This window comes from Lissotriton helveticus, chromosome 7, assembly GCF_964261635.1.
Source record: "Lissotriton helveticus chromosome 7, aLisHel1.1, whole genome shotgun sequence".
NCBI classification, from domain to species: domain Eukaryota; kingdom Metazoa; phylum Chordata; class Amphibia; order Caudata; family Salamandridae; genus Lissotriton; species Lissotriton helveticus.
In genome coordinates this window covers 977457675-977484721 of record NC_136068.1, presented here as the reverse complement: position 1 = coordinate 977484721, position 27047 = coordinate 977457675, and the positions used below count along the sequence as shown (strand labels likewise).

Genomic DNA, 27047 nt, shown 5'->3' with positions numbered 1-27047 from the left:
TGGTGTAGAGAGCATTGGCATTGTGGAGTTGAGTGGCATAGTGTACAGTGGACTATTGTAGAGTGCATTCGCATAGAGTGTTGCAGAGCATAGTGGTGTTGAGTGCAGCAGCATAGAATTCCACGGCGAGCAGTGCAGCATCATAGAATGCAGTGGTGTAGATTAGAGGGGTACATAGTAGAGTGGCGCAGAGTGGAGTGCAGTGGCATAGAGTTGCATAGAGCAGATTGGCATAGAGTAGAGTCCCGAAGAGTAGAGCAGCACAGAGTAGAGTGGTGCAGTACAGTGCAATGGCATAGAGTGGGTTACAGTGAAGTGGAGTTGAGTGGACTGGTGTAGAGTGCATTGGCATAGATTGTTGTAGTGTATAGTGGCATACAGCGAGGCTTCATAGAATCCATTGGCATACAATGCAGTATCTTAGAATGCAGTGGCGTAGCTTAGAGTGGTGCATAGTAGAGTGCAGTGGTGAAGTGTGGAGTGGTGCAGAGTGGAATGGTACAGAGTATAGTGGCAGAGAATGCAGTGGCGTACAATACAGAGGCATAGAGTGCAGTGGTGAAGAGTAGAGTGGCAGAGAGTAGATTGGCATAGAGTGCAATGGCGCAGAATACAGAGGCATAGAGTGCAGTGGTGCAGAGTAGAGTGGTATAGAGTGTATTGGACTGGAGTTGTGTGCATTGGCATAGAATATTGCAATGTATAGTGATGTGGAGTGCAGTGGTGTATAGTTCAGCAGTATAAAATTCAGCAATGTGCTACAATGCAGCACAGTAGAATGGAGTGTCATAGATTAGAGTGGTGCATAGTAAAGTGCAGTGACGTAGAGTGCAGCGGTGCAAAATGGAGTTCTGCAGGGTAGAGTGGCATAGAGTGCAGCGGCGTAGTGTACAGTCGAGCAGGCCACAGTGGTGTCATGTAGAGGGGCTTAGAGTACAGTGGCATGGAGTGCAGTGGTGTAGAGTGGTGCAGAGTAAAGTGGCATAGAGTACAGTTGTGCAGATTAGATTACAGTGGTGTACAGTGGATTGGGATAGAGTGCAGGAGAATAGAGTGGAGTGGTACAGAGTAGAGTGCATTGGCGTTGAGTGTATTGGCATAGAGAGCAGTGGTGTGGAGTGAGTGTTGCAGAGTGGCATAGAGTGGAGTGACACAGAGTGAATTTATGCTGAAGAAACTGGAGTGGCCTAGACTGGAGAGGCAAAGAGTGCAGTGGCAAAGAGGGTAGTGGGAAAGAGACCTGTGGGGAAGAATGCAGTGGTGTAGAGTAGAGCAGCATAGATTGCACTGGTATAAAGTAGAGTAGTGCAGACTAGAGTGGGGAGACGTAGAAAGCAGTGGCACAGAGTGCAGTGGTGTGGTGTAAAGTGGAATGGTGTAGAGTAAAGTGCAGTGGGTGGAGTGGTGCAGAGTAGAGTGGAGTGGCATAGAGCAAAATATGCATGGTGTCGTAGCACACTTCCATTACATCACATCTCCAGTTGAAATCACCATTACATTTGCACAGACATACAGTTTCCCTGATAAAAGTATACAGCACACAAACAATGTGTGGGAATGTCATCACCTAGTGTATTGATTGTTTTAAAATATTTGTTTCCACCACACTTCAAAATTACCTAAAAATGTGCTTCATTTGCCCTTTTCTAATTCTGAAATATCTGCACAGTTCATTAACAGACATTTTAAAAGACATTTTAAATGTTATTGTGTGCTAGAAAAGCCCTCCTCAAACACCCCCTCGAGCTAGCATGATTGCCACATACATCCTCTCACTTCAAACAGAGATAGAAAAGTAAACACCAAGCTTCCTGGAACAGAGAGCCTGATATTTGACCTCTGTCTTTGAATGCACAGCAAATGTGACAAGATAAGAACAAGATTTAAGGGCCTGTTTACAGAAACCAAGCACTGGTGGACAAATACAGTAAATATGGTTTGGGCAAGGGAAAGGACGAACTCGACAGCCTAAACAAATAGAGCCAGTAAATAGAAAGCAAAGAAATATGAATTACCAAAGCTAATGGTAAACAACAGGCAGAAAGCATTCCCATGGAGGCTTTCTGAATGACCCCAAGATGTTGTTAGCAAACCAGACAGCTGCACTGTCTGGTAGTCTTCAACTTAAAAAGGAATGTGATTGTTCAAACAGGTCCTTGTCACCATTAGGAAATATCGTTTGTGCTCAACTGACACATGAACTGGATATTCCTGATCTTGCAAGAGGCTGAGGTTTGAGTGTGGCATTTTCTTGCACTGCCTAGCTAGTACTATTGCACATATATTGCACTCTGCACGTATGCAAACTGATTGTGTGAATATTCTAACAGCTTGACATTCAATACATGATGAATAAAACAAAGTCTAAATAAATGTTGTTTTTAAGCTGTCAATACATATTGATTATATTTGCAGTGCAGGAAATTCAGATTCCCAGAAATCTGAGACAGTTTGTTTTCGCCGTGCCCGCATCGTTTTTTTGCTCTAAGCACAAGTGAAGTGAAGCACCCTTACCCTGCACTCTATGAACGGAATCACTTGTTGAGACTAGAGTTGAAGGCCATAGATCAATATTTTCCTTATATACAACTAGCAAGATCATAACATGTCACAATGGAGTGGCGGGAGATAGTGAGAAGTCCTGCTTCCCTCTCACTGTAAGGCAAACCCTGCCAAGGGTAATGAGCAGCTAGAATCACCATACACAGAACACTCCCCTCACATATCACTTCAGTGCACCAGAGTGCAATGGCCTGCTGGACTTACCTCATCAGAGCCTTCTATTATGTCCTCTTTAACTGCGTTGATGGAGGAGTGCAGTGTGTCGCCGTTGAATCTGATCTACTTGTCTCTTTTTTTCCCCATTTCATCCTCTTCTTCACTGAAGCCGGAGAACCTCCTGCTGGCATCAAAACTGAAGGGGGCCGCAGTGAAGCTGGCAGACTTTGGGTTAGCCATCGAGGTGGAAGGGGAGCAGCAAGCATGGTTCGGTGAGTGGCTGCTTTGCTGCGGTATCCGTATGTATCAATGTCAGTATTTGTCAGTTGCATGAGCGAGCATTTCCATTTCTCAAAGTTGGCAAATAGAAGAGCTTCAAAATGGAGAACCTTGAAATAAGATTGTTGAAAACTGTCTTTATTTGCATATCAAGTACCACGACTGAGTCCTTGCAGGAGAACAGTTTAACAGAAGGCGCAAACATTTTCAGTCGAGCTACACTATGAAAAATGGCGACTTAAGCCTGGGCTCATCTGCTGATTGCCATGGAGGTGGCAGACATTGAGAGCTAGGGGCAAGTCCAGACCATCGTCACAGTCCAACAGACCTATAACGCAACCAGGGGCAACCAGGGTATCAAGTCAAGCTCGCTTCAACATAGACTGACCCTTCCTCAGTTCTACCATACTTCCTGTCAGGAAATCTTCCAATTTCTTTATAGGTCACTAGTCTCATGAGTAGTGAAATTAAAGTTGGAATGATCACCTCTGATTCATTGCAGTGGCAACACACTTGCTTTTTGGTTACATATTAGAAGCTTCTTCTAAACGAAAGGCAAGTTGGTCTTCTATACGGAGCTCACCTCTAGTGATGCGAAGAACACTATGTGGTTAGAGCGGGATCTTCATTGTACATCTTTCACAGTCAGAGAGACTCAGTGATGTAGCTAATCCCAGGCCGTCCTCCAGGTCTGGTGTGTCTGAGAATGCTGGACCATGCACTGCCCAGCTCCAAAACTGGCAAAAAATCTAGAGTGAAGGAGGAGGTGCTGGAAGAGGACACAACTCTAGAGCTCTCTAGTGGGAGTACATGAAATGAGCGGCAGGTAAGGAACAAGAAGTTGTGTATTCACAGAACTCACTCATTCTAGTACTTAAATGCTGCTCAGTCTCTAGTAATAACAAGAGACTCCCTCACAGGTGGGACTAGTAACAGTAGTTTGGTGTATCCAAATAGAGTCCAAGCTTATAGGGGAAACGTTTAGTATCAAGAGATGGCCAAGAAAGTCTCTTCGTGAAAGGATCCATAAATAAAGTAAATAAAAGCAAAACAAAAAAACAGAAAAAGTTGATGGAAGCAAGGGCTGAGTGTAAACTGTGTATCAAAGACTAAGCGTGCATTACCAAAAATGCTGCAGCCTGGCACATTCTAAAGGACTGAAATGCATTTCTCATAAGTACTATGGATTACATTCGAGGGTAGCCATCCACATGAGACTTGGTACTTTAGTAAATCTTATCACGAGATCCACACTTTCAAAATATATGATCCTTTGTACCATTCCCACAGAAATGTCCAAAGTCCAGATCTTGCTAGTCTTGCAAGCCATTTCTGCTCAAACCAACTTTCTCACTAGAGAAATAAGCATTTGCAAAGCCAAAAGGCCTTGGCAATCTTAGAGCTATAGGTGTTGTCAATGTTATGTCTTTAGGCGTTGGCAATGCGTTCTCAAGGCTAATGGCACATCAGCACAGCCATACGCACTAGGTGCCAGGTTAGGCCAGCCCTCCTTGCAGCATCACTAGCGGAGTGTGTAATCTGCCCTTCTCTCCAAACCCACTGTCTTCACTTTTATAAAGAACGCTTGAGCTCACTAGCAAAATTTGCTCTACTTAGTGATTATACTTCATGTAGGAGAAAGACTGAGAGAAAGCTAGATGGATGAGGAAAGCAATAAGACAGTGCATGCGCGCCGTCTAAAGCTGAGACCTAAACAGTATCCACAGGAAGTTAGGCAGGTGCTCTGATATAAGTTAATGCATCGGCTGGCAGGTCATTGGGTTGAACGGTCGAGGGCAACCTGTAGACCACAGATTCTGGTCGCGAGGGCAGCCGCGGCCCATGGAGGGAGTTACGGTGGGGCAGGCAGGCGGTGCAGGGGAGGGACACGGTGGGGGGTGATAAGCAACGGAATCTGGATGCTTGCAGGTAAGTAAACAATTAAATGAATAAAACGAATTTCGTAGCGCGCCCTGCATCGCATTTTGCGATGCCGGGCACGGACCGAAATTCGTTTTATTAATTTAATTGTTTACTTACCTGCAATCATCCAGATTCCGTTGTTTATCACCCCCTCACCCTGACCCTCCCCCGCCCCGCCTGCCTGCCTGCCCCATCGCAACTCCCTCCATGGGCCGCGGCTGCTTTAAGGGCCTGCACAGTGTATCAGTCTTCTGATGTTGATGAAATAAGTAACATATGGGGCGGCTCCTCCGCTAAGGTGAAGGACAACACCCCAAAGCTCTCAGAGCAGAAAAAAAAAATTTGAATGATAATACCCTTGTTCTTATCATTTTATTTTTCTTTGTTACGGGGCAGGGTAAGGGTGGGCGGGGCTGGTGGCACAGGAGGAGGAGTGGTGTGCACGCACTAAGTGTGCATGACTGCTTGCCCGGCTGTCTCCTCCCGGCCAAACAGTCATGCACATGTTACATGTTCCCCACCTGGCTGAAATACACACTCTGTTGAGGAACCTGCACAGGCTTTCTTGAGCGCCGAACCGCGGCACTCAGACCAATCACAATGCTGCATTGTAGTGTTGTGATTAGCTTAGGGGAGGGAGCCTGGGTGCCTCCTGATTCCCTGACTGCCAGGAAGCGAAGCAACGATGGTGAGACACCGGCGAGGAAAAAGTTACGTTTTTTTTTCTTTTTTGTTCAACCGCCCATAACCCCCCCCCCCCTACCCTACCACCCGCGTTCCCTGCCAGCCACCACTGGAGTAACACTAACATTATGTGTGTGTTTAGTGTCTTGTGCGTACTCCATAAGTGGTCCGTATTATGAATTGCCTCGGTGTATTAAAAATTTCTCTCATTTCACAAGTGTGAGGCTCAGACGTGCAAGCTTGAAAGTGGAACAATGTTAGTGGTGTGGCAGCAGTTTATGTGACACGAAGTATACATATAAACAATGAGTTTAAGGGCGGGTATGAGGAATTCCTACCCTCGGTTGTCGGATGCCAACACCTAAATAAAATAAGTGGATTTATGTGTATTTTTGTGTAGCCTGAACGAGAACCGCATCTTTAAAAATGATTCAAAATAATACACTTGACAAAGAAAGAAAGGGTGACGACCATAATGAAAGGGCGAGATTTTGATCGATACCTTATATCTATTGATCCAAACCTCGATCTGGTCGACTGAACCTTTATTGCCTGTCTTGGAAGGAAACAGTACACCTATCTGCAAATTAGTTCACCCAAGAAAGGACTCTACTCTCAAAGATCACGGACAACTTCTAGGTTTCAAAAGTTTATTGTAAAGATATAATGAGCTGCAAATACAAGCATCTCAGAATGAGATTCACGAGATACACAGGTCCAATTACATACATGTGCTCTCGAAAAGCCCTCAGACGAGCAACAGAAATCACTAACACAAGTTCTAAAAATAGCAAAGCTACCAGCATAGACGCATATCTCTCCTTCATTTAGGTTGGAGGAAAACAAACACAGGTTAGGCGTCCCTACCCTGTTCTAGATGGTATCCCTACTTAATCAAATCCCAATCTAACAAAGGTGTCAGCAATGAATGACCCCCAAGGGAAGTCACCCACTCTAAGTCTCTTGGTGAAAACCTAAAGTTCTCCAGTCATGACCCCTCACTGCCTACCCATCCGCTCTCTAAAGGGTCCTCAGGTCTCTGCTCTAACTCCACCCAGGGGTGCTGTCCCTAATACAAAACAGTCAACAACATTTGAGACGCCCCTTGCGAAACGCCTCTCACGTGGTGCAACTTCAGGCTTTTTCCATGATGCTTTGTATTGGGCCTCAGACGTTAGAGTTGACCTTGCTTCTCAGTCTCTTCTCCGGCCCGCTGATACCCCTTAAACATTCCAGAACCCTCCTCCATGTCTGGGCCGTCTACTGAACAGGCCTCTATTCATTCACTTATAATTGGATCCCCCCTTTCCTGTTGCAGACAGATATCTGCCGCCAAGAACCCAACTCTCATAGACTTCTAAAAAAGGCTTGCAACATTTCTCAGCCCAGACATGTACGTGTAAATCAATGCTAAAACATTTCAGGCCTACAATATTTCACATTATGATTATAGCATTCAATTTCTTCATTTAATTAAAGCATGTTAAAACTCTTATTCTATTATTTAGAAAACATTACTCTAAATCATGGCCCATTAATGCAATGACCAAAAACGTTAAACAATCTGTGTCGTGAAAAGAAACACCTTCCCTTTTAGCTCCAGCTCTGGCCCTGAGGCCTACCACGTTCTGCGTTTTACCACAGACCATCTTATATGTTAACAGCTACACGACACAGATTCAAAATAATCACGTCTAATAAAATCATATAATGTCACACATTTCTGTATTAGTTCCACTTCTACTTAAATCTCTATATTAGCTATACATTTAGAATATAATTTCAGATACTATTAGCACTCATGGCATTTCTCTTCATGAATTATGCTCTCTATAGGTAAGTGTGATGTACTCATATATTTATCTCAGTTTGCGCTCTCTCAGTTCCCCCCTTTGATGACCTCTCGGGGTCATCACTAACATTTAAACTGCAGTTATTGCTGGCATTCTCTGCGCTTCCAGAGCTCTCAGGCTCCTATACTGATTATCTTGTATGGCAGCCAATCTCTGCAACTGTTCTCTTTGGGCCCTTTCTGACCTTCTTGCTCTGTACCATTTGAATACCCTCACCAATCCCCACAATACTATCCCACAGATCAATATTATGATGATAGGCTTTAGGACATACCAAATAAAGCTTTTGCCTAAGGTGGAAAACCACCCTCCAACTGTACTCATTCCGTGGCCCACCTTTTCCCAGACATTTTCTCTACTCAAGTCTTCGATCTCTTTGTGTATATTAGTTATGTTCTTAATAACTTTCTCAAGGGGTTTTGAAAGGTCTGGAATGTAAGTGCAACATTCCTGAACCTTCAAAGCCTTACAGACTCCGCCCTCTTTTGCTAATAAGACATCTAATGCAAGCCGATTTTGAAGAACCATAGCCCTTATCGATTGCATCTCTCCTTCTACCAGCATTAAGGACTGAGCAGTGCTGGCAGACAACCTGTCGACAACTGTTGCCAGTCGTCTAATTTTAACATCATTAAGGATTATTCCCAAAAGAGGGAACATAGCTCCAAAGACATCTCCAACCATTTCTGCATCGCCTAAATCCCTCCTTCCCCTCGATGATGTCTGGCCCTCAATGATCAATAAGTCTTGTGCATGATATATTTTGGGGAAGACAATTGCCAAGTAACATGATCCATACCAGTTGTCAGGTAGTCTCACGTAAGCATTTCTTCCACATACAAAATACACATTTGGAATCACTTGCATTCCCTTCAGGAAATCCTTAGTGTAGTACTCTAAATTAAAAGCATGTTCACAGTCAACTTCACCCACGTATACATTTTCATAATACGTTTTGGCTCGGTGAAGACATAACTTTCCTTTCTGTGCTTTATCTAAAGCTATTGGACCACTACTACCCTTTCTCTTGTGTGACTTCTCTTCCTCGGTCCAATCTAATTTCCCTTGTCCTGATTTTTTCAAAATCTTTTGTCTCCTGTAACGATCATCCACCTGCCCTATGAACTTTTTCTCGACTTCTGACACCTTGCATGTCAGATTATTTCTACGGGCATGTGAAGTATCTAAGGTAATCCAAGGAATGAAGAACTTGGCCAATCTGTCTTCACTCTTCCAGTAATCCCATTTATTCATCTGCTTATAATTCGGGACTTCTGGCAACACAGAATCATAATTGGAGAAATAGTATTCAAAACTATCTCTCTCATAAAATATACTAAGCAATAAGCTACATGTAATGCCATATGTCAGAGGGAGGTGATGATATCGAATTCCTTCATCTACAGACGCAGGCAACTGCATGCAGACGTAGCAATCCTTAACCTCCATGGCATCCACGTATTCATACAAAAGTTTAGCATAAGCATTTGACCTAAAGTCTCCTTGGGACTCGTCTACATGTAACCTGCGGGCTTCTGCAGCCAATAACGCTTTCTCTTGAGTGTTTTCCCTTTTCTCACCTGCAACAGTGGGTGTAAGTGTTACTACAGAATTCGCATCAGTTACCTTTACCTCTTCCTCATGTCCCTTTACATAAGAAATTGTTACCACTAAAGCTATTAATATTATCACTCCTACTATTAGTGTACCTATTATGCATTTAGCTCTGCGGTTCGGGGTGCCGGCCTCCATTTCGTCAGACAATCTAGCTTTTCCCTTTCTCTTTGCAAAAAAAAGTTCTTTTCCTCTCGTTCCTTTACAGTCTCTTTCAATCCTTTTTTGTCTTTAGAATCCACACAGCTGGAGGCTGACAGCCTTTTTCGCAAAAAGTCCTTTCACAGTTCAAAAAAGACAACCCTAGCCCTTCTCCATCCACTCAAGGGGTTCCCTAAAATTCTCTGCTTCCTGGGCGCTAGGTAATCTTCTTTTCTTCTGCTTGCTTTATTTACAAAGTCCTTTAACAATCGACTATTAGATTTGTGGTTGCAGCTTCAATAGCATAGTTCAATATTTCCATGCGAAGAGTATGCTCTTCATGTGCTGTTATCGTGGTACCAAAGTCGGGGAATTTCAATTCTGTAAGAAACATGTGTTTTAACTTGCTGAGGCGGGGAGGTCTGGGGAGCACGAATGTTAGTGACCCTTCTTGTTCGACACCGGGTACCAACAGTTGTATTTCCACGGTGATAATGGGCTCAGAACTGGACACCACCACCGCTCGGATCCTCCCTGTCTCCGGTTTCACAGACATTTGTCGCCAGATATGTCCACTCAGGTGTGGAGTATCTTCTGTTAGGCACACGCACTCTTCTTGACCTCCTTCGGTTCGGTGCCTCAGCGCCCTGAGCACCTTCTTCTGGGTCTGAGTCTTCTGATATCGGAGGAAGGGTTGCTTCTGGAGTTGACCTCAGGCTAGAACTTCTTCTTTGCGGCCAATTTACTTCTCCACGTGCCCTTCTACTCCTTCTCCTTCTGGTCTGTTCTCGCTCTCTTTCAGACCTGTCAGGGTCAGACTCGTACTCCCAGCTGTCTTCTCCTTCTGTAGCGTCTTCTGTTTCGCTGTTGTACTGACCGTCCTCAGCTTGGTCAGACTCGTTCCCTGCTTCCACTGGCACCTCTACAGCTTGGCTAGCCCCCTCTATGGCTTCTTGGTCCTCAGCTGGACGTCCATCCGAGAGAGGAGCTGTTTCCAGAGGTGCTGGAACCCTTTTCGTATGCGACGCGTGTATCCAGTTGGGCAGGCCTCCCACCTTTACAGCTGTACTTGTGATCAGGATGACCTGGTAGGGCCCACGCCAACGAATATCCAAGCAGCTTCTTCTCACATGTTTCTTCACCAGGACCCAGTCCCCAGGATACAGGTCATGGCAAGGGCCCTGGCACGCTGGAACCTCTGCAGCCTGCACCTGAAGGGACACAGAACGCATGGCATCAGACAGCCCCTTACAATAGTCCAGGATCATATCATCTGTGATATTTAACAGTGCAGTAGCTGGAATAGATGGCAGTCTCATTGCTCTCCCCATTAACACCTCATGTGGTGACAACCCTGTTCTTCTGTCTGGGGTACTACGAAGGCTCATGAGTACCAATGGCAGGGCATCAGGCCAACTCAGGGTCGTTGAGGAGCAAACTTTCGCTATTCTGGACTTGATCGTGCCATTAATTTGTTCCACAATTCCTGAGGCTTCTGGTCGGTAACTGCAATGGAGCTTTTGGTCTATATTCAGTGCAACACAAATCATCTTCACAAGCTCGCTGTTAAAATGTGTTCCCCTATCTGATTCCAAAAAGGCCGGCACCCCGAACCGAGGGATAAGTTCTCTAAGCAGTAACTTAGCCACTGTGAGGGTGTCGCACCTACGTGTAGGGTATGCCTCAACCCATCTGGAGAACACACAAACAACCACCAGGACATAGCGGAGGCGGTTGCATCTTGGCATTTCAATGAAATCTATCTGCATTCTATTGAATGGACCTCCAGACCTTCCTATGTGACTTAGTGCAACTGGTGTTCTTTTCCCTACATTCAGCTGCTGGCAGGTCACACAACGCTGGCACACTGCTTCTGCTGCTATTCTAAACTTAGGATTGTACCAAGTCTGTCTAAACACTCTCAGCATAGCATCTCTCCCTAAGTGTACGGGACCATGTATGAGTCTAGCCATTGGACTCACCATCTCATTGGGCAACACTGCTCTGCCGTCTGCTGAGACCCAAAAATGAGTCTCACCCATTACACATCCTGCCTTTACCCATGTTTCCTTTTCTGAATCAAGAGCATTTTCTTGCATGGTTGACAGTTCATCCCAAGTATCAACAGTTTCCAGTATCATGGCTAATTCAGTTCTTACATTTATTCCACCCACATCCACCTCTGTGAAAGAGTAACCTTGTTCTGCGCAATACCGCGCAACTTCATCAGCATATCTATTGCCTTTCGAAACAAAGTCCTCATTTTTGGTATGTGCGATGCACTTTACAACTGCGATACTTGCTGGACATTGCAATGCTTCTAACAACAAGCGCACAAACTCTCCATTGCGAATGGGAGAGCCTGAAGAAGTCATGAACCCTCTTTGAGACCATAACTGCCCGTAATCATGAACTACCCCAAACCCGTATTGGCTGTCGGTGTAGATGGTGACTCGAATTTGATTGCCTGCTAAGCAAGCACGTGTTAGGGCAATAATCTCGGCTACCTGAGCGGAGTTTACTCCTTCCAGGCACCCTGCTTCCACAACTCCTTCAATTGTACAAACAGCATACGCTGCTCTCAATTGCCCAACTTCGTCTCTTACACATGAGCCATCGACAAAGAAAACTTCGTCTGGGTCCGTCAGTGGCTCATCTACGATGTCGGGTCTGGGTTTGGTGCATAGTTCAGTCACATCGAGACAGTCATGGTCTGTATATTCATCATCATCATCAATATCATTTGGAAGTGGCATTAAGGTAGCAGGGTTCAAAACAGAGCATCTCTTGAGGGTCACGTTCTCTGCAGCAAGAATAACTTGCTCATAGCGCGTGAGCCTGCTATTGGTCAGATGCTGTGTTTTGGTCCTGGTCATCAACAGTTCAACAGAATGTGGCACGCACACCTCTAACGGGTGCCCCATGACGATATTTTCACATCTCTCAATGCTGACACCCGTTGCAGCAACGGATTTGAGACATCCGGGCAACGCTGCGGCTACTGGGTCTAAAGTAGCTGAGAAATAAGCAACTGGTCTACGGGCATTCCCATGGATTTGGACCAACACAGACAACGCACAACCTTCTCTCTCACAACAGTAAAGAAAGAATTGTTTATTGTAATCAGGCATTCCCAATGCCGGAGCACGACACAGGTCCTCTCTCAGCTGTAAGAATGCCATCAAACAGTCTTTGTCCCATGGTACCGGATCACTCACCTCCCTGTGCGTCAGTTTTTGCAAAGGTTTTGCTTTCAGTGAAAAGTTCACGATCCACTGTCGGCAATAACCCACCATCCCTAGGAACATCCTGACCTCTCTCTGGGTCTGAGGCGCATTCATTTTCATGATCGCCTCTATCCTATCTGGTGACACTTTTCGTTTGCCTTTCTCAATTCTGTGTCCCAAGTACTGCACTTCTGTCAGGCAGTACTGCAATTTTCCCGGGGATACCTTATGCCCATTGGCAGCTAGGTGATTTAACAAAGCAATGGAGTCTTCCCTGCAAGCTTCTTCTGTGTCTGACGCCACAAGGAGGTCGTCTATGTACTGGACCAGAACTGACTTCTGGGGCAGCACTAGACTTTCAAGATTTTTCTTCAGAAGCTGGTTAAAGATCGATGGACTCTCTGTATACCCCTGAGGGATACGACACCATGTTAGGACGCGATTTTCCAGCTTAAATGCGAAAAGAAAATGGCTATCTTCGTCCAAAGGGATCGAAAAGAAAGCCTGACAAAGATCTATCACAGTGAACCACTCAGCTTGGAATGGAATCTGAAACAGTATCACTGATGGATTCGGTACCACTGGACAACATGAAACGACTATGTTATTAATCTTTCGAAGGTCCTGCACTATCCGAAATTTCCCATTTGGTTTCTGCAGACCCATAATCGGGGAGTTACATGGACTACCCACGATTTCTTTCAGTATTCCCTGTTTAATCATGGACTCGATCACGGGTTTTATGCCTGCAATCGTTTCTGGAGTCAATTTATACTGGGGTGTTCTTGGGAACTCAGCATGCGGTTTCACTACAATTTTCACTGGGTCCACCCCTTTGACCAATCCAATCTCTTCCCCAGTGAAATCCCATACCTCTGATGCCACTGTCTCTCTCAAATCCCAGGGAAGCTCGTCTACTGTCAAAGTAGGGTACAGCTCCACACATATTCTTGAGTTTGCAACTTTGAAATCTGCATCATCATCATTAGTCAATACCTCCACTCCCTGGGGTGTACAATATATAGTACAATTCAATTTGCACAACAGGTCTCTTCCTAGCAGACACACAGGGCTTGAATCGCAAACCACAAATTGGTGCTCATCGCTGTACTTCCCTATTTTCACCTGTACCGGTTCTGTCAATTGGCTGGTTATTCTCCTGTTTGCGACCCCTACCACCTGTATGGTCTCTCCAGACATGGGCAGGTCTGGAACTGCAGCTGATCTGATCGTGGATCTAGTGGCTCCTGTGTCCACCAGAAATGTCGTAGGGCACCCTGCTACTTCTGCTTCCACATAGGGCCCCCTCTGATCTACCTCTAAGGCTGCCCCAAGGGTGCAGTCTTCTCTTTCCACTCTCTGTCCGGTTAATGGGTCCACATAATAGCATTCTTCCCCTTCCATAAACAGGGGCATTTGTCTATAGGTCTTACCCATACTCCCTACTCGAGGAGGTTGCGGGAACTGGGCTCGGGGAGGAGCCCCCCCTTTGAGCACCTTTCCTTGGTATGGCGTCGCCCCTCTCATAGGTGCGCTCTGGACCTCTTCCTCCTCTATCTCTTGCTCTCCGATCTCTACATTGTAAGGGCACTCGCGTTTCCAATGCCCCAACTCGTTGCACTGGTGGCACCTAGTCGTTTTCTTCAAGGTAGCTATGTCTACTCTGGGTCTAAAGGTAGTACTCTCCTCATTACCCTTGTTCTGACTGTACTGCTTCTTACCTCCTGTACCTGTCCCTTGCTGCTGTTGTTGCGGTCCCCCCTTTCCTGCTGTCTGCAATTGTACCACCATCAGCTTCTCTTTTAGTTTCTTAGCCTTGGAGTCTACCTCATCACAGCAGTACCTGGCATATCTCAGTATTTCATCTAGGGGTTTACTTTGCCAACAAATCGAGTGTTGCTGAATCATTAAACTAATATCCGGTCTCAGTCCCAGGACGAACTTGGACACGAATTGCCCTATGTCTTTTGGATCCATTACATCCAAGCCGCTATACTGTTTAAACGCCTTCAGCAATCTCTCGTAATATTCATGGACTGTCTCTTTGGGTTCCTGTCTCGTTCTGTCTATTCTGACCCAATCTATGTCTTGCATTGGCACTTTTTCTTTCAGCCAAGTCATCACTCTCTCGAATTTTGCCATCACGATCTCGGACGGCCCATTAGTCCTAGCATCTCTCTCTGGCTCCGTTGTGGGCCACTCAGCGCTAACCTTGCATGCTGTCCACAGATCTCCTGGTACTACAATGTCAAACAGCGTGTTCAGATCTATCCATAGGACTTTTGAGATCTTTACAAACCTCTCGACTTGCTTGTACCACTCCACGGGGCTCTCTCGTAACTTGGGGAAAGATGTGGTAAAAGCAGCTAAATCTCCCCTACTCCAAGGGACATGTACATAGCTCCCATTGGCAACTTCACGCAAAGGGTAAGCTTCTATTCCCTGCTGTCCTGGTGTTATACCAATCATGCTTCTTCTGCCGGTCCCTTTCTTGGACCACCTCTCTTCCCATTTATCTAGTGCCCTCCATGTCCTTATTCCAGTAATCAGTTCCCTTATGTGTGTTTTCAGCCCAATCGTTCTCCTCTCATCTAGGTCTCGATCTGTGTAATGTAGCCTGTGGTTACCCTGTAATGCTTTGGTTCTTGACAAGTCCACCATATATTTGCCTGCTAGTTCGACTAACTTCTCATGGACTGCTCTCGCCTTTCGTGTGATGTCCTTTGCCATATACAGTATTTCATCCTGTTCATACATTTCCATTCTTTCTAAAGGCAGGGTACCATCTACCATGTCATCCAGATCTGACCTTAAGCTGGAGACATCAAGTCTCTTGGCTTTTATCTCAGCTCGCAATATGTCTTTCGAAGGGGGCTCACTGGTCTCCCTACCATCCCAACTTCGAGCTCTGCGTTTGGGCTCAGGAGAATTAATGGGTGGCCTCCCTTGCTCCCATCTCTCCAGGTCCCATGCTCGGCCATCCGATCTTGGAAGGTGATGGAACACGGGCCTGTTATCCCTACTCTCTCTCTGCCCACTCTCATCTTCTTCTCTCCTCTCACCGCACATCTCTCTGTTATTTTCCCTCTGGTCGCTACACTCCCTTTGCCTCGTATCGCTCAGTATCCGATACGATCCTTCCTGGTTCCCCATATTCCCTGGGCTGCGCTCATTTCTGTCATCACAGGGACTATGGTGCGACCTCTCACAACTCTCATTCTGTTCTCTGGTGGCAGGCACACAGTGTGGACACTTAAAGCTGTTCCTGTACTCTTGCGCTCTCCTCTCCCCTTCATTGAGTATTGGGCACGCCACCCCTCCACTCCCGGGGCCCCCGTTTTCCAGGTCTGTTCTACCTCCACTCCGGGCCCAATGGGTGACTCCCCTACTCCCTCTACAGTCCCACTCCGGGCTACTCTCCCCAGCCCCGCAGTGAGTTCGTGCTCTGCTGTCCTGACTTTCCCTTTCTGCTTCTGCAGCATTGATGCACTTTTGAGCCTTCACTGCCTCATCCCACTGCTTCATGTACTCATTTAGCTCTTGAAAGGATCTTCGTCCAGATCCCCTCAGATCCATTGGCCATCTAGGGCCCCCAGGATCTCCTCCTGGGTCCCCTGCTGTGTGCATCGGGGTGCTCCACTCTCTGGGTATCGGCATCTGACTTGGGGAATTAGTGGTATCGTTCCTCCTTGCCTGCTCTGCTCTTTCTCTGTCTTTCCGTTTCCGTTCTTCCCCTTTTGCTCTCTCTTGGTCATATATCGATATTATAGGACCTATGGTAACAGGTACCTGTAGTGCATCTGGTAATGGGTAGGATGTGGCGCTTTCCGTTTCCGGCGCTCTTTGTACCACAAACCTACCGACTACCTGTTGCACCTGACTAGGCTGGAGCAACTCTTTCTTTGGCTCAGGATCCCACTCTGAACTGGGAAGCGGTCTATGCTCTCCTGCATTGCCCCCCTTTTCTCCTTCAGTATTCTCGACCTCTCCCCCTGCTCTATTATACGGGGGTGGCCTGTCTGTCAGTAATCTGTTTATCAGGCTGTCCTCTGTTTCGCTCTCATCATCTTCTTCTAGGGGGCTTTTATTTACTGGCGCCTCTAACACTGGGTACAGTTTATTTATTTCCAAATTATGCACTCTCCATCTTTTAGCATCCGCATCCCACCTGGCATCCTGTACTGCCCTTACCGAGCGTTTCACCCTTTCTTGTCGTCTGTTCATATTCCTTTCATGCGCTGCCCTAAGCCATGCATTAAGGGCTTCAAACTGGGTTGGTCTAGGCAAGGGTCTCTTTGAGGTCATGATTGATTTCAATCGATGTAACACCTCTAATCTGAACGTCCCGTACTTCGGGAACGTCAGTTCCTCGTTTCCTTCAGTAATCTTACTCCACTCTGATATCCAAAGGATCGTATGCAACCCAACATTTACTGCCATATAACGAGCTGGCGTACCCTCCGGCGGGGCTTCTTCCCCTTCATACGATCCTCGCCTCTCTTTCTTAAACAGCGCTTTCAACCATTTAAAACACTTCATAATTATGCGCACAAAATCCAGCCTCGCTACTCTGTTTACTTCCTGATGACAATCCACCAATCCTGTCGCGGCTTTGCTAGCTTGGCCTATCACAGCGCGGTCTTTCTCCTGTTGGCCAATCACGTCGCGACCCTGTATGACGTGTTCGCTAGCTGGCCTATCACAGCGCGGTCTTTCTCCGGTCAGCCAATCACTGCGCGACACCACCTGACGTCTCTTTTCTCCGCTTCGCAGCAGCACCCCTCCTTTCTCAACTCGTCTCCCGGTTATGCATGCGTCCCATTCATACACTGAAAAATGACTACTTCCGACCAAGCGGTCACTTCTCTCGACTGTACGTCCACAGTCTATCTGTAATTGTCAACACAACTGACGAGATGTCTATCGTCTCTCTGATAGGTTACTTACACACACAGTAACTTCCGACCAGCGTCCGTTACTCACGCACTCACTCTTACGTTCCCCCTATCTCGGTCTCTCGGGTGATCAATGGTACCTCATGACCCCCTTCACACTAGTTGACAATTACTCTGGGTGTCCGATACACCCGAACCACTTAAGCTCTCCTTGAACTTAAGATTTCCACCGGTTGCGCGCGCTCACAACCTGTTCCACAGTCACTCTACAGACATTCAACTCCGCCAGACATTACAACATAGACACAATACAAAACACCGCAATCTAACACGCATAACCCTTTATACTCACTCTCGACCGATACTGCTGCTTTTTCTGTCTCACGTCATCCGGATCTTCATCTGCGGGCTGTTCTTCCGATCATCGATTTCTAGGGGCCTTGGGGTAAGCTAACCTGGCCTAGGTCACCGTCCTCAAGAAGGCAACCATCCTCTATAGCTACCAACTGAAAGGGCGAGATTTTGATCGATACCTTATATCTATTGATCCAAACCTCGATCTGGTCGACTGAACCTTTATTGCCTGTCTTGGAAGGAAACAGTACACCTATCTGCAAATTAGTTCACCCAAGAAAGGACTCTACTCTCAAAGATCACGGACAACTTCTAGGTTTCAAAAGTTTATTGTAAAGATATAATGAGCTGCAAATACAAGCATCTCAGAATGAGATTCACGAGATACACAGGTCCAATTACATACATGTGCTCTCGAAAAGCCCTCAGACGAGCAACAGAAATCACTAACACAAGTTCTAAAAATAGCAAAGCTACCAGCATAGACGCATATCTCTCCTTCATTTAGGTTGGAGGAAAACAAACACAGGTTAGGCGTCCCTACCCTGTTCTAGATGGTATCCCTACTTAATCAAATCCCAATCTAACAAAGGTGTCAGCAATGAATGACCCCCAAGGGAAGTCACCCACTCTAAGTCTCTTGGTGAAAACCTAAAGTTCTCCAGTCATGACCCCTCACTGCCTACCCATCCGCTCTCTAAAGGGTCCTCAGGTCTCTGCTCTAACTCCACCCAGGGGTGCTGTCCCTAATACAAAACAGTCAACAACATTTGAGACGCCCCTTGCGAAACGCCTCTCACGTGGTGCAACTTCAGGCTTTTTCCATGATGCTTTGTATTGGGCCTCAGACGTTAGAGTTGACCTTGCTTCTCAGTCTCTTCTCCGGCCCGCTGATACCCCTTAAACATTCCAGAACCCTCCTCCATGTCTGGGCCGTCTACTGAACAGGCCTCTATTCATTCACTTATAATTGGATCCCCCCTTTCCTGTTGCAGACAGATATCTGCCGCCAAGAACCCAACTCTCATAGACTTCTAAAAAAGGCTTGCAACATTTCTCAGCCCAGACATGTACGTGTAAATCAATGCTAAAACATTTCAGGCCTACAATATTTCACATTATGATTATAGCATTCAATTTCTTCATTTAATTAAAGCATGTTAAAACTCTTATTCTATTATTTAGAAAACATTACTCTAAATCATGGCCCATTAATGCAATGACCAAAAACGTTAAACAATCTGTGTCGTGAAAAGAAACACCTTCCCTTTTAGCTCCAGCTCTGGCCCTGAGGCCTACCACGTTCTGCGTTTTACCACAGACCATCTTATATGTTAACAGCTACACGACACAGATTCAAAATAATCACGTCTAATAAAATCATATAATGTCACACATTTCTGTATTAGTTCCACTTCTACTTAAATCTCTATATTAGCTATACATTTAGAATATAATTTCAGATACTATTAGCACTCATGGCATTTCTCTTCATGAATTATGCTCTCTATAGGTAAGTGTGATGTACTCATATATTTATCTCAGTTTGCGCTCTCTCAATAACCACAATGAGCAAAAAGTCATAATCACCTAAAACATGATGGGCACAGTACTAACGAACCTATTCTCTCTGTGCATCCAGATGTTATCTCAACATAATTGCATGTGCAACATTATTGAATGCACAGAGCTGAACCCGAAGGAACGTACATTCACTCCCACAAATGGTATTGGGAAAAGTAAATGTTTATTAATGGCAGTAAATTTGAATTTGGGGGTGTAAAAGTTGATTACTCGTACTTAGAATACCTTCAGAGAATGAATTCAGTGTTCTTGACATCAGCGTATTAGTGCTGGGTGATGCTGAGGTGGTGCTGAGTCATGCTGAGGTGGTGCTTTTGTGCTAGTGCTCAGGTGGTGCTGAGTGATGCTGACTTGATGCTTTGCTGAGGTGATGCTGCGCTGATGCAAAGGTGATGCTGCGCTGATGCAAAGGTGGTGCTGCGCTGATGCTGAAGTGGTGCTGCATTGGTGCTAAATTGCTACTGAGGTAGGGTTGCACTGGTGAGGTGGGGCTGTGCTGGTGGTGAGGTGGGGATGCTCTGTTGGTGTAGCCCTGATGCAGAGGTGGTGCAGTGCTGATGCTGAGATTGTGTTGTGCTGATGTTGAGGTGGTGCTGTGTTGGTGCTAATGTGGTGCTGCACTGATGCTGAGTTGGTGCTGTACTGGTAGTGGTGCACTGATGAGGAGGTGGTGCTGTGCTGATACTGTGATTGTGCTATGCAGATGCTGTGGCGGTGCTGTGGTAGTGCTGAGGTGGCGCTGTGCAGATGCTAAGGTGGTGCTGAGGTGGTGCTGTGCTGTGCTGCGCTGATTCTAGGTGATGCTTCACTGGTGCTGAGGTGATGCTGTGTGATTCTGAGGTGGTGCTGAATGATGCTAAGGCAGTGCTGAGGGATACTGAGGTGGTAGTGCTGCACTGTTGCTCAGGTGGTGCTGAATGATGTTGAGTTGATGCTGTGCTGAGATGATGCTGCGCTGATGCTGATGTGGTGCTGCACTAGTGGTGGTGCACTGATGCGCTGGTGGGGCTGTGTTGAGATTGTGCTGTGTTGATGTTGAGGTGATGCTGTGCTGGTGCTGAGGGTTTGCTTCGCTGGAGCTGAGTTGGTGCTCCAGTCGTGGTGGTGCACTGATGAAGAGGTGGTACTGTGTTTATGCTGAGATGGCGCTGTGCTGATGCTTAAGTGGTGCTGTGGTGATGCCAAGGTGGTGATGCTCTGATGCTGAGGTATTGCTGCACTGGTGCAGAGTGATACTGAGGTGGTGCTGAGGTGGAGGTGTGATTGTGCTTAGGTGGTGGTCAGATGGTTCTGAGTGATACTGAGATGGTGCTGAGTGATGCTGAGGTGTTGAGTGATGCTTTGATGGTGCTGTGCTGATGCTGAGTTTCTGCTTAGGTGGTGCTGTGCTGGTGCTGAGGTGGGGTGCGATGATGGTGTCTGCTTTGTTGAAGATGTGGTGAGGGCAGGGGTCGGATGGAGAGCCGGAGTGGATGGTGTTCATGATCTGGGGGACGTCTTCGGTGTTGATGGGGGTCCAGCGACTGAGGAGGGCGGTGGGGAGCATTGGTTCTGCGGCTGGTGGAGGCATCTGGTTTGAGAAGCTGTCGTGCATGTCAGCGATCTTGCGGTGGAAGAAGGCTGTGAGGGAGTCGCAGAGGTCCTGTGAGGGGGGATGTCGTTGGAGTTGGAGCTTGGGTTGGAGAGTTCCTTCACGATGCTGAAGAGCTCCTTGCTGTTGTGTGCGTTGTTGTCTATGCGCTCTCTGAAGGCCGTTCTCTTGGCGATGCGGATGAGCTGATGGTGTCTGTGTGTGGCGGTCTTAAGGGCCACGAGGTTTGCCGCAGTCCGTTCTTGGCGCCAGGCTTTCTCTAGAGTTTGGCGGGATTTTTTGGAGTCCTTGAGGTCTGTGGTGAACCAAGTGGTTCTACTGCTGTTGTGCTTGTTCGGAGGGTTCTTGATAGGGGCGAGGGTGTTGGCGCAGTTGCTGATCCTCTGTGTGAAGTTTTGGGTGGCGGTGTTGGTGTCCGAGGTGTTGGCCGGGGGGCCCTGGGCGAGGGAGGCGGTCAGCTGGTCAGTGGTGACTTTGCTCCAGCATCTTCGGGGGATCTGCGGCGGTTGGATGTGTGCGGTGAGTTTCTTGTAGGAGAAGTGGAGGCATCGGTAGTGGAGAGTGGTGGTGTGGCTGACCGTGACGTTGGAGAAGATGGGGTCCAGCGTGTGGCCTGCGTGGTGAGTCGGGGTGTTCGCTAGTTGCTTCAGTCCGAAGTTGGAGAGGTTGTCGAGCAGGGTGGTGGTGTTGTTGTCGTTGTTGTTCTCCAAGTGGAAGTGGCCTACGTGGTGGGTCGGGGTGTTCGCTAGCTGCTTCAGTCCGAAGTTGGAGAGGTTGTCGAGCAGGGTGGTGGTGTTGTTGTCGTTGTTGTTCTCCAAGTGGAAGTTCAGGTCCCCCAGGAGGATGTAGTCTGTGGTGACGAGGGCGTGCGTACTGAAGAAGTCGGCGATGGATTTGCTGAATTGTGGGCGTGGACCCGGTGGACTGTATATGAGTGTTCCTCTGAGGGTGGTCTTGGGGTCGGTGTGGATCTTTAAGTGTAGGTGCTCGGCGGTGCTAAGATTTTCTTCGGTGCTGGATGTGACTCTGAGGGTGTTCCTGTGGATGATGGCGATTCCTCCTCCGGGCTTGTTGGTACGGTCCCACCGGATGATTTTGTAGCCGTCCGGGATGGCAATGGCGATGTCAGGGCCCAAGAAGGCGTTCATCCAGGTTTCCGTCAGGATCGCGACGTCCGGGGCTGTTGAGTCAAGGAGGTTCCAGAGTTCGATGGCGTGCTTGTGTACGGAGCGGGTGTTGAGTAGGATGCACTTGAGGTCGTTGTTGTTTCCTGGGCTGGTGTGGGAGGCGGTGGTTCGGGTCCTGGTGTAGCAGCAGTTTCGGCAGGAGAATGGTCCGTGAGTGCGCTTCGGGGTGGCTTGGTAGCAGGCAGTTGAGCGTCCGGTGTTGTGCGCGAGGAGGGTGGCGGCGTCGAAGGTCAGTTGTGCGAGTTGGGCCTGTCGGGGGCCAGGGGTTCTGGCGCAGGGCGCGGTGAGGCACGGACGGGCGCAGACGGGCGCGCCTCTTGCGCACCAGCGGCGCGTCCGCTGTGCGCGTCCCCTACGCGGCTGCGCAGCGGCCTACATTAAGAAGGGGTGGAAGGAGGGAGGAGCAGCTGGGAGGCGGGTAGCGGGAGCCAATGGGAGGGAGGGGGCGGGGCCGCAGGGGACGCAGTGGCAGGAAAGAGCGTGAAGCGGGCGGCGGCGAAAGGAGAAAAGGACGGCGAAAAAAAGCAAAAAATACAAGGAGGCAACTTTAGTCACTCGGGGGGGGCAGAGGGGAGCAGAGGCAGCACAACGGGGGATCATGAATAACGGAAAGAAAAGCGAGGTAGACAGGGACACAACACAATCAGATGGACAGAAAAAAAGCACAGATGAGCAGAGAGAATACAATCGGATGTACAGAGAAAGCACAAATGAGCAAAAAGAGAGAAAGCAGACAGAAACAGGCAGAACAATACTTACAATACGTATAGTCCACCACTGGGCCCCCAGGGATGAGGCGCAGGTGGGAGCCTGCGGGTGGAGGAGGGCCTCGAACTTCCAACAGTAGCAGCAGTAGCGAGGGGCAGGGACACGGCACCAGCAGGGTGTGCTGGTGCGATGGGGGAGCGGCCTGGCCTGAAACAGGGTCAAGGGCTGCTCTAGAACTACTAACAGAATGTACAGCTGATTTAATAGCAAGTGTCAATATAGTTATACCATTTCCATTAGAACAATATATTACCATAATCATAGTATAGTGTTAAAATAGTATGACAAAAGTATGTATAAAATAGTCCTAGTACTGAAGGGATGGAAATTCACAATATTAGTCAATAAGAGAAAATGTGATGCAATGTACACCAGGACGTATAATTAGTATGATCAGGATCACATTATGTTGCAACATATTTGTTTTTTGAGTGTCAAAATATCTTTTGTTCAAATGGTAACTCAGACAATTTATTAAGGAAACCATAATCACATTTTCTTGTAAAAGATGCTCCTCAGATATGAATGGAGAGCAAATGTGCAACTTTTAAGTCCCATCTGGTGTTAATTGTAGAAGTTTATAAGGAATTACCGTAATATTCTCTGTAAGGGAAGCAATTTCTACTGACATTTATATGGCATTTTTGCCACAAATTCACCATTTCATGTTGCGACGCGCAACACGTGTTATTGTTCAATCCTCACAGTGGTACACTTTTGATGCCCCAAGATAGAATGAACATCTGAGTTATTCATGCCCAAACTCGAACTAGTAACCTGCAAGACAGATGTCAGCAGCCAGAGTGTTCTGTGCTGAGGAGTTGTTACCACCAATTACATGATGTGCAGTGCTTGCACCTGCAGTGGAGTCACCTGCTGCTTGTGTAGGGCTCTAAGCCTTGTGCTTAGCCTAATCAGTCATGATTGTCGTTTCACATCAAGTATTTTCAAGACGAACTTTTAAATCACAAGGGATGCAGGGCACCCTCATGCAATGGAGTAAATCTGGTCCTTAGATGCGTGATTTCATACCATGAGAAGCATCTCTCCTGGCTTTGTGCCATGCGCTTGGAATGATTCGCTCTGTAAACTTGACAAAAACGAATTACCTCTAAACGGTACACAAGAAGAACCTTTAGATCGGCTTGTGCGTCGACTGTATAGTTATAGATGCTCTCTTTAGTTAGTTATTTTATTTATTTTGAAAAAAGCATACAATATTGTTATGTATTTTATTCTGCATTGTAAAAGTCGTGAGAGTTTGGACATATTTCTATTTTTCTTCAGTTTCTGCTCACAATTAAATCTTGTCCAGGCCTCAAGTTCCCTGGGGTGCCTCGTTCTTCATGAATTAATGTACAAACTTGCTTTCAAAGCCTGCCTCCCATGTATGATTGGAAATGTTTGTTTTTGGTTTTTTCTGCAGGGTTTGCTGGTACGCCAGGGTACCTGTCCCCAGAGGTGCTGAGGAAGGATCCCTATGGAAAGCCTGTGGACCTGTGGGCGTGTGGTAAGACTTTGGGTCACTGGAGGAGACTCAGGCTTAGATGGTCGCATTCAGGAGTGAATTGGAGGTCATGGGATGCTCCTTTCTGGAAGTCTATCCTCGCCCTTAATTTGTTCATCCGCTTGACACCATCTCCCTGCCTCACACCGTGGCATCCATTTTAATAACATATTAGTTTATCCTGACATTGGCATCTATTTCAAAAAGTTATCAATTTGGGATGATACTATTCAATCTCAGTCAGCGCAGACCACATCTTCTCAGGCAGATTTAGGGAGTTCTCTCATCCCCCTACTTGATATCTATATATGAGACCTGAGCCCCTCTCCTTCCTGTCATGCTGTTTATGCTACCATGGACATTACACTTGTATGCTTTCATGGCAGCTGCATTGGAGGAGGTCGGTTGAGGGACTAGTGGACAGCACGAATGTATTTATGCACTGTTTTTAGCTGTTACCGTCAATCAGTATCTCAATGCTACATATTATGCAAGAGCAGATAATCCGTAAGTATGCAATATTTGTTGCTTCTCACTCTGTCTGTCCAGTATTGCAAGCTTTTCATGCTGTCATTCCTTTTGTGCTAAATTCCTCACATTTGGTGCTTACATTGTAAAACAATCAATACCAAGCCCTAAGGTATCTCTTTCCAGGGCACCGTGGGTGACGCTATCCACTGGCTTCCACCACCACTGCAGAGTGCCAGTGCTACCCACTGACCACCCCACTTTATTTTTTACGAAACCCTTGTATGTAACTTTTTGGTTTAACCATTTTGTATGCAGGGTACAGGCCCTTGGGTGGCACTCACTTTTGTGGGCTTTTAAATTGACTACTCTACAGTTCATTTATTTATTTATTTATTTTCAGAGTTTCCGCACTCGTTGCATACCAGTGAACTTAAGACGCTCCCATAAATTTGAATGCACCTTTCTAATGCCTCCTAGGGTGCACACAAGGTTCCCACGAGGAGCCGCACTAATGGTCCCCCTACCTGAGTGATGGAGCAGGGGATACATGGGATGTCTAAGACAGCCAGGAGAGGTTAAGGCACCAAGGATGTGTTTATTGTCCCCGCTGCCGCTAGCGTGTTTCGTCTACTCTCAGACTCTCTGAACATGCAGCTTATTGTTACACGAGGAGAGGGTAATGGTTTATTGGCGGTTTGTACTGAACAGTTTCTGTTTTCAACACTCTAAAATAGGAGGTCTTTGCATACAAGAAAATCATGAAATGGAGTTGTGCTTTTGGATGTTTTGGTCATCAGAGCTTCTCTGCCCAGGTGCAGGGGTCAAGGTGCCAGAGGGTTTAGAAAGACAAAAAGATGGATTTGGCCATGAGACTGGCATGGGGAACAGGAGGTTTGGGTGTGTCTGTGAGACTAAGGAAAGTGTACGGTGTGGTCTGTGAGGGGGATTGATTTGTCTAAGGTGTGGAGAGATCATGCTAAACTTGGCCAGTAGGTAACACATGCTCTCTAAACTTTGATATCGCTGGGTGGCCCGAAGAAAATCATGGTTAGCTTCCTTCTCATTATCCACCGCCCCACATTCCACAGAGCCTCTGCATGCAGGCAGCACCCCTCTGTCCACCTGTCCAGATAGTTACAAGGCACAGTAAAAGCGTGGAACTGAGGCCCCTGTGAATGCCAGGAGGCCCTCTCCTTCGCCCCCATCACTCTAATATTCATGGGTTTGAAGGAAAGTCATCCCCGGAGTTCTAGTGGATATGCCTCGACATGCTAAGTCCTTGGGGTAGAGTGATCGAGGCTGCCATAGGTCCTGTCCAGTTGGCTGCTCCAATAAGAAGAGAGCATAGACCAGCTTCGAAAATATTTTGGAACGTGTAAAGAATGAAGCCTCAGAACTCTACATGTCCTTATGTTTGTAGGTAGGTGAGCTTCATCATAGACCTGCCTCTCAGCTCTCCCTTTCAGGCCAAGGAGTCATTCTCCTTGTATTGTATTGTAATTGCATTTATATAGCGCTTACTGCCCCAGACGAGGCGTCAAATCCTTTTTTAAGCGAGTAGCATGCTAGTCTGGAAACCATAAAGAATTAGTGGTGAATTAGTATAGTGTAATATGAAAATTATTTGAGCAGTGGATATGTTAGTCAGTTATTTGGATTGAGAAGGATAGTGGAGGGATATTAGTGGGAAAAGGGTTTGTATTTATATAGTGCTTGCTACCCCTGATGAGATGTTGAAGCGCTTTTCCGGCGAGTAGCACACTACTGTTTCTCTCTTTCTGAAACGTCCTGGGTCCTCTAAGTATCTTTGCCATCCAGTAGTTCTTGCCTGTAAGTGCCATCGTTCGTGTGTGCCTTTAACAAGCCGCCACTTCCCCCACTACCAACAACACAGTCTCTGGGAGGCTGACTGTCTGCAGCTGAGTCCAAGGCGGGATGACAGTTACCGGGCCACGTTGTTGCTCAGTTTGTACAACTCCCACACTTGGCTGCCTCTCAGCACACAACTGTCAGTTGTCCCGCGGTATTTCCTTAATGAAGACGGATGCCTGGAAGAGCCTGCCGCCCTCTCCAGCCGGCGGCAGGTGCCGGGCTCGGCTTCAATAACCAGCAGGTTGGTGCCGCTCTCTGGGGCCACTGGAGAAGCGCGCGGAGCGGGCACCAGGGCGCGGGGCGCTAGGCGGCTGTGCCAGTGGTAGATGCCGCTAACAACGCGCGCAGATGTTGCCTCCTCGGGCCCCACACCTTCTGG

The 27047-nt window shown here is 47.1% G+C and overlaps 1 protein-coding gene across 2 annotated transcripts in view; it reads left to right on the top strand.

The window, feature by feature from the left end:
• The window catches only part of CAMK2A (calcium/calmodulin dependent protein kinase II alpha), a 602280-nt gene that overhangs the window by 450703 nt on the left and 124530 nt on the right, over nucleotides 1-27047 (top strand). For both annotated transcript variants that reach the window (XM_078653588.1, XM_078653589.1), the window contains exons 7-8: nucleotides 2888-2990; nucleotides 24245-24328. In XM_078653588.1, the coding sequence (XP_078509714.1) occupies nucleotides 2888-2990; nucleotides 24245-24328 (187 nt within the window). The remainder of the gene's footprint in view (nucleotides 1-2887; nucleotides 2991-24244; nucleotides 24329-27047) is intronic.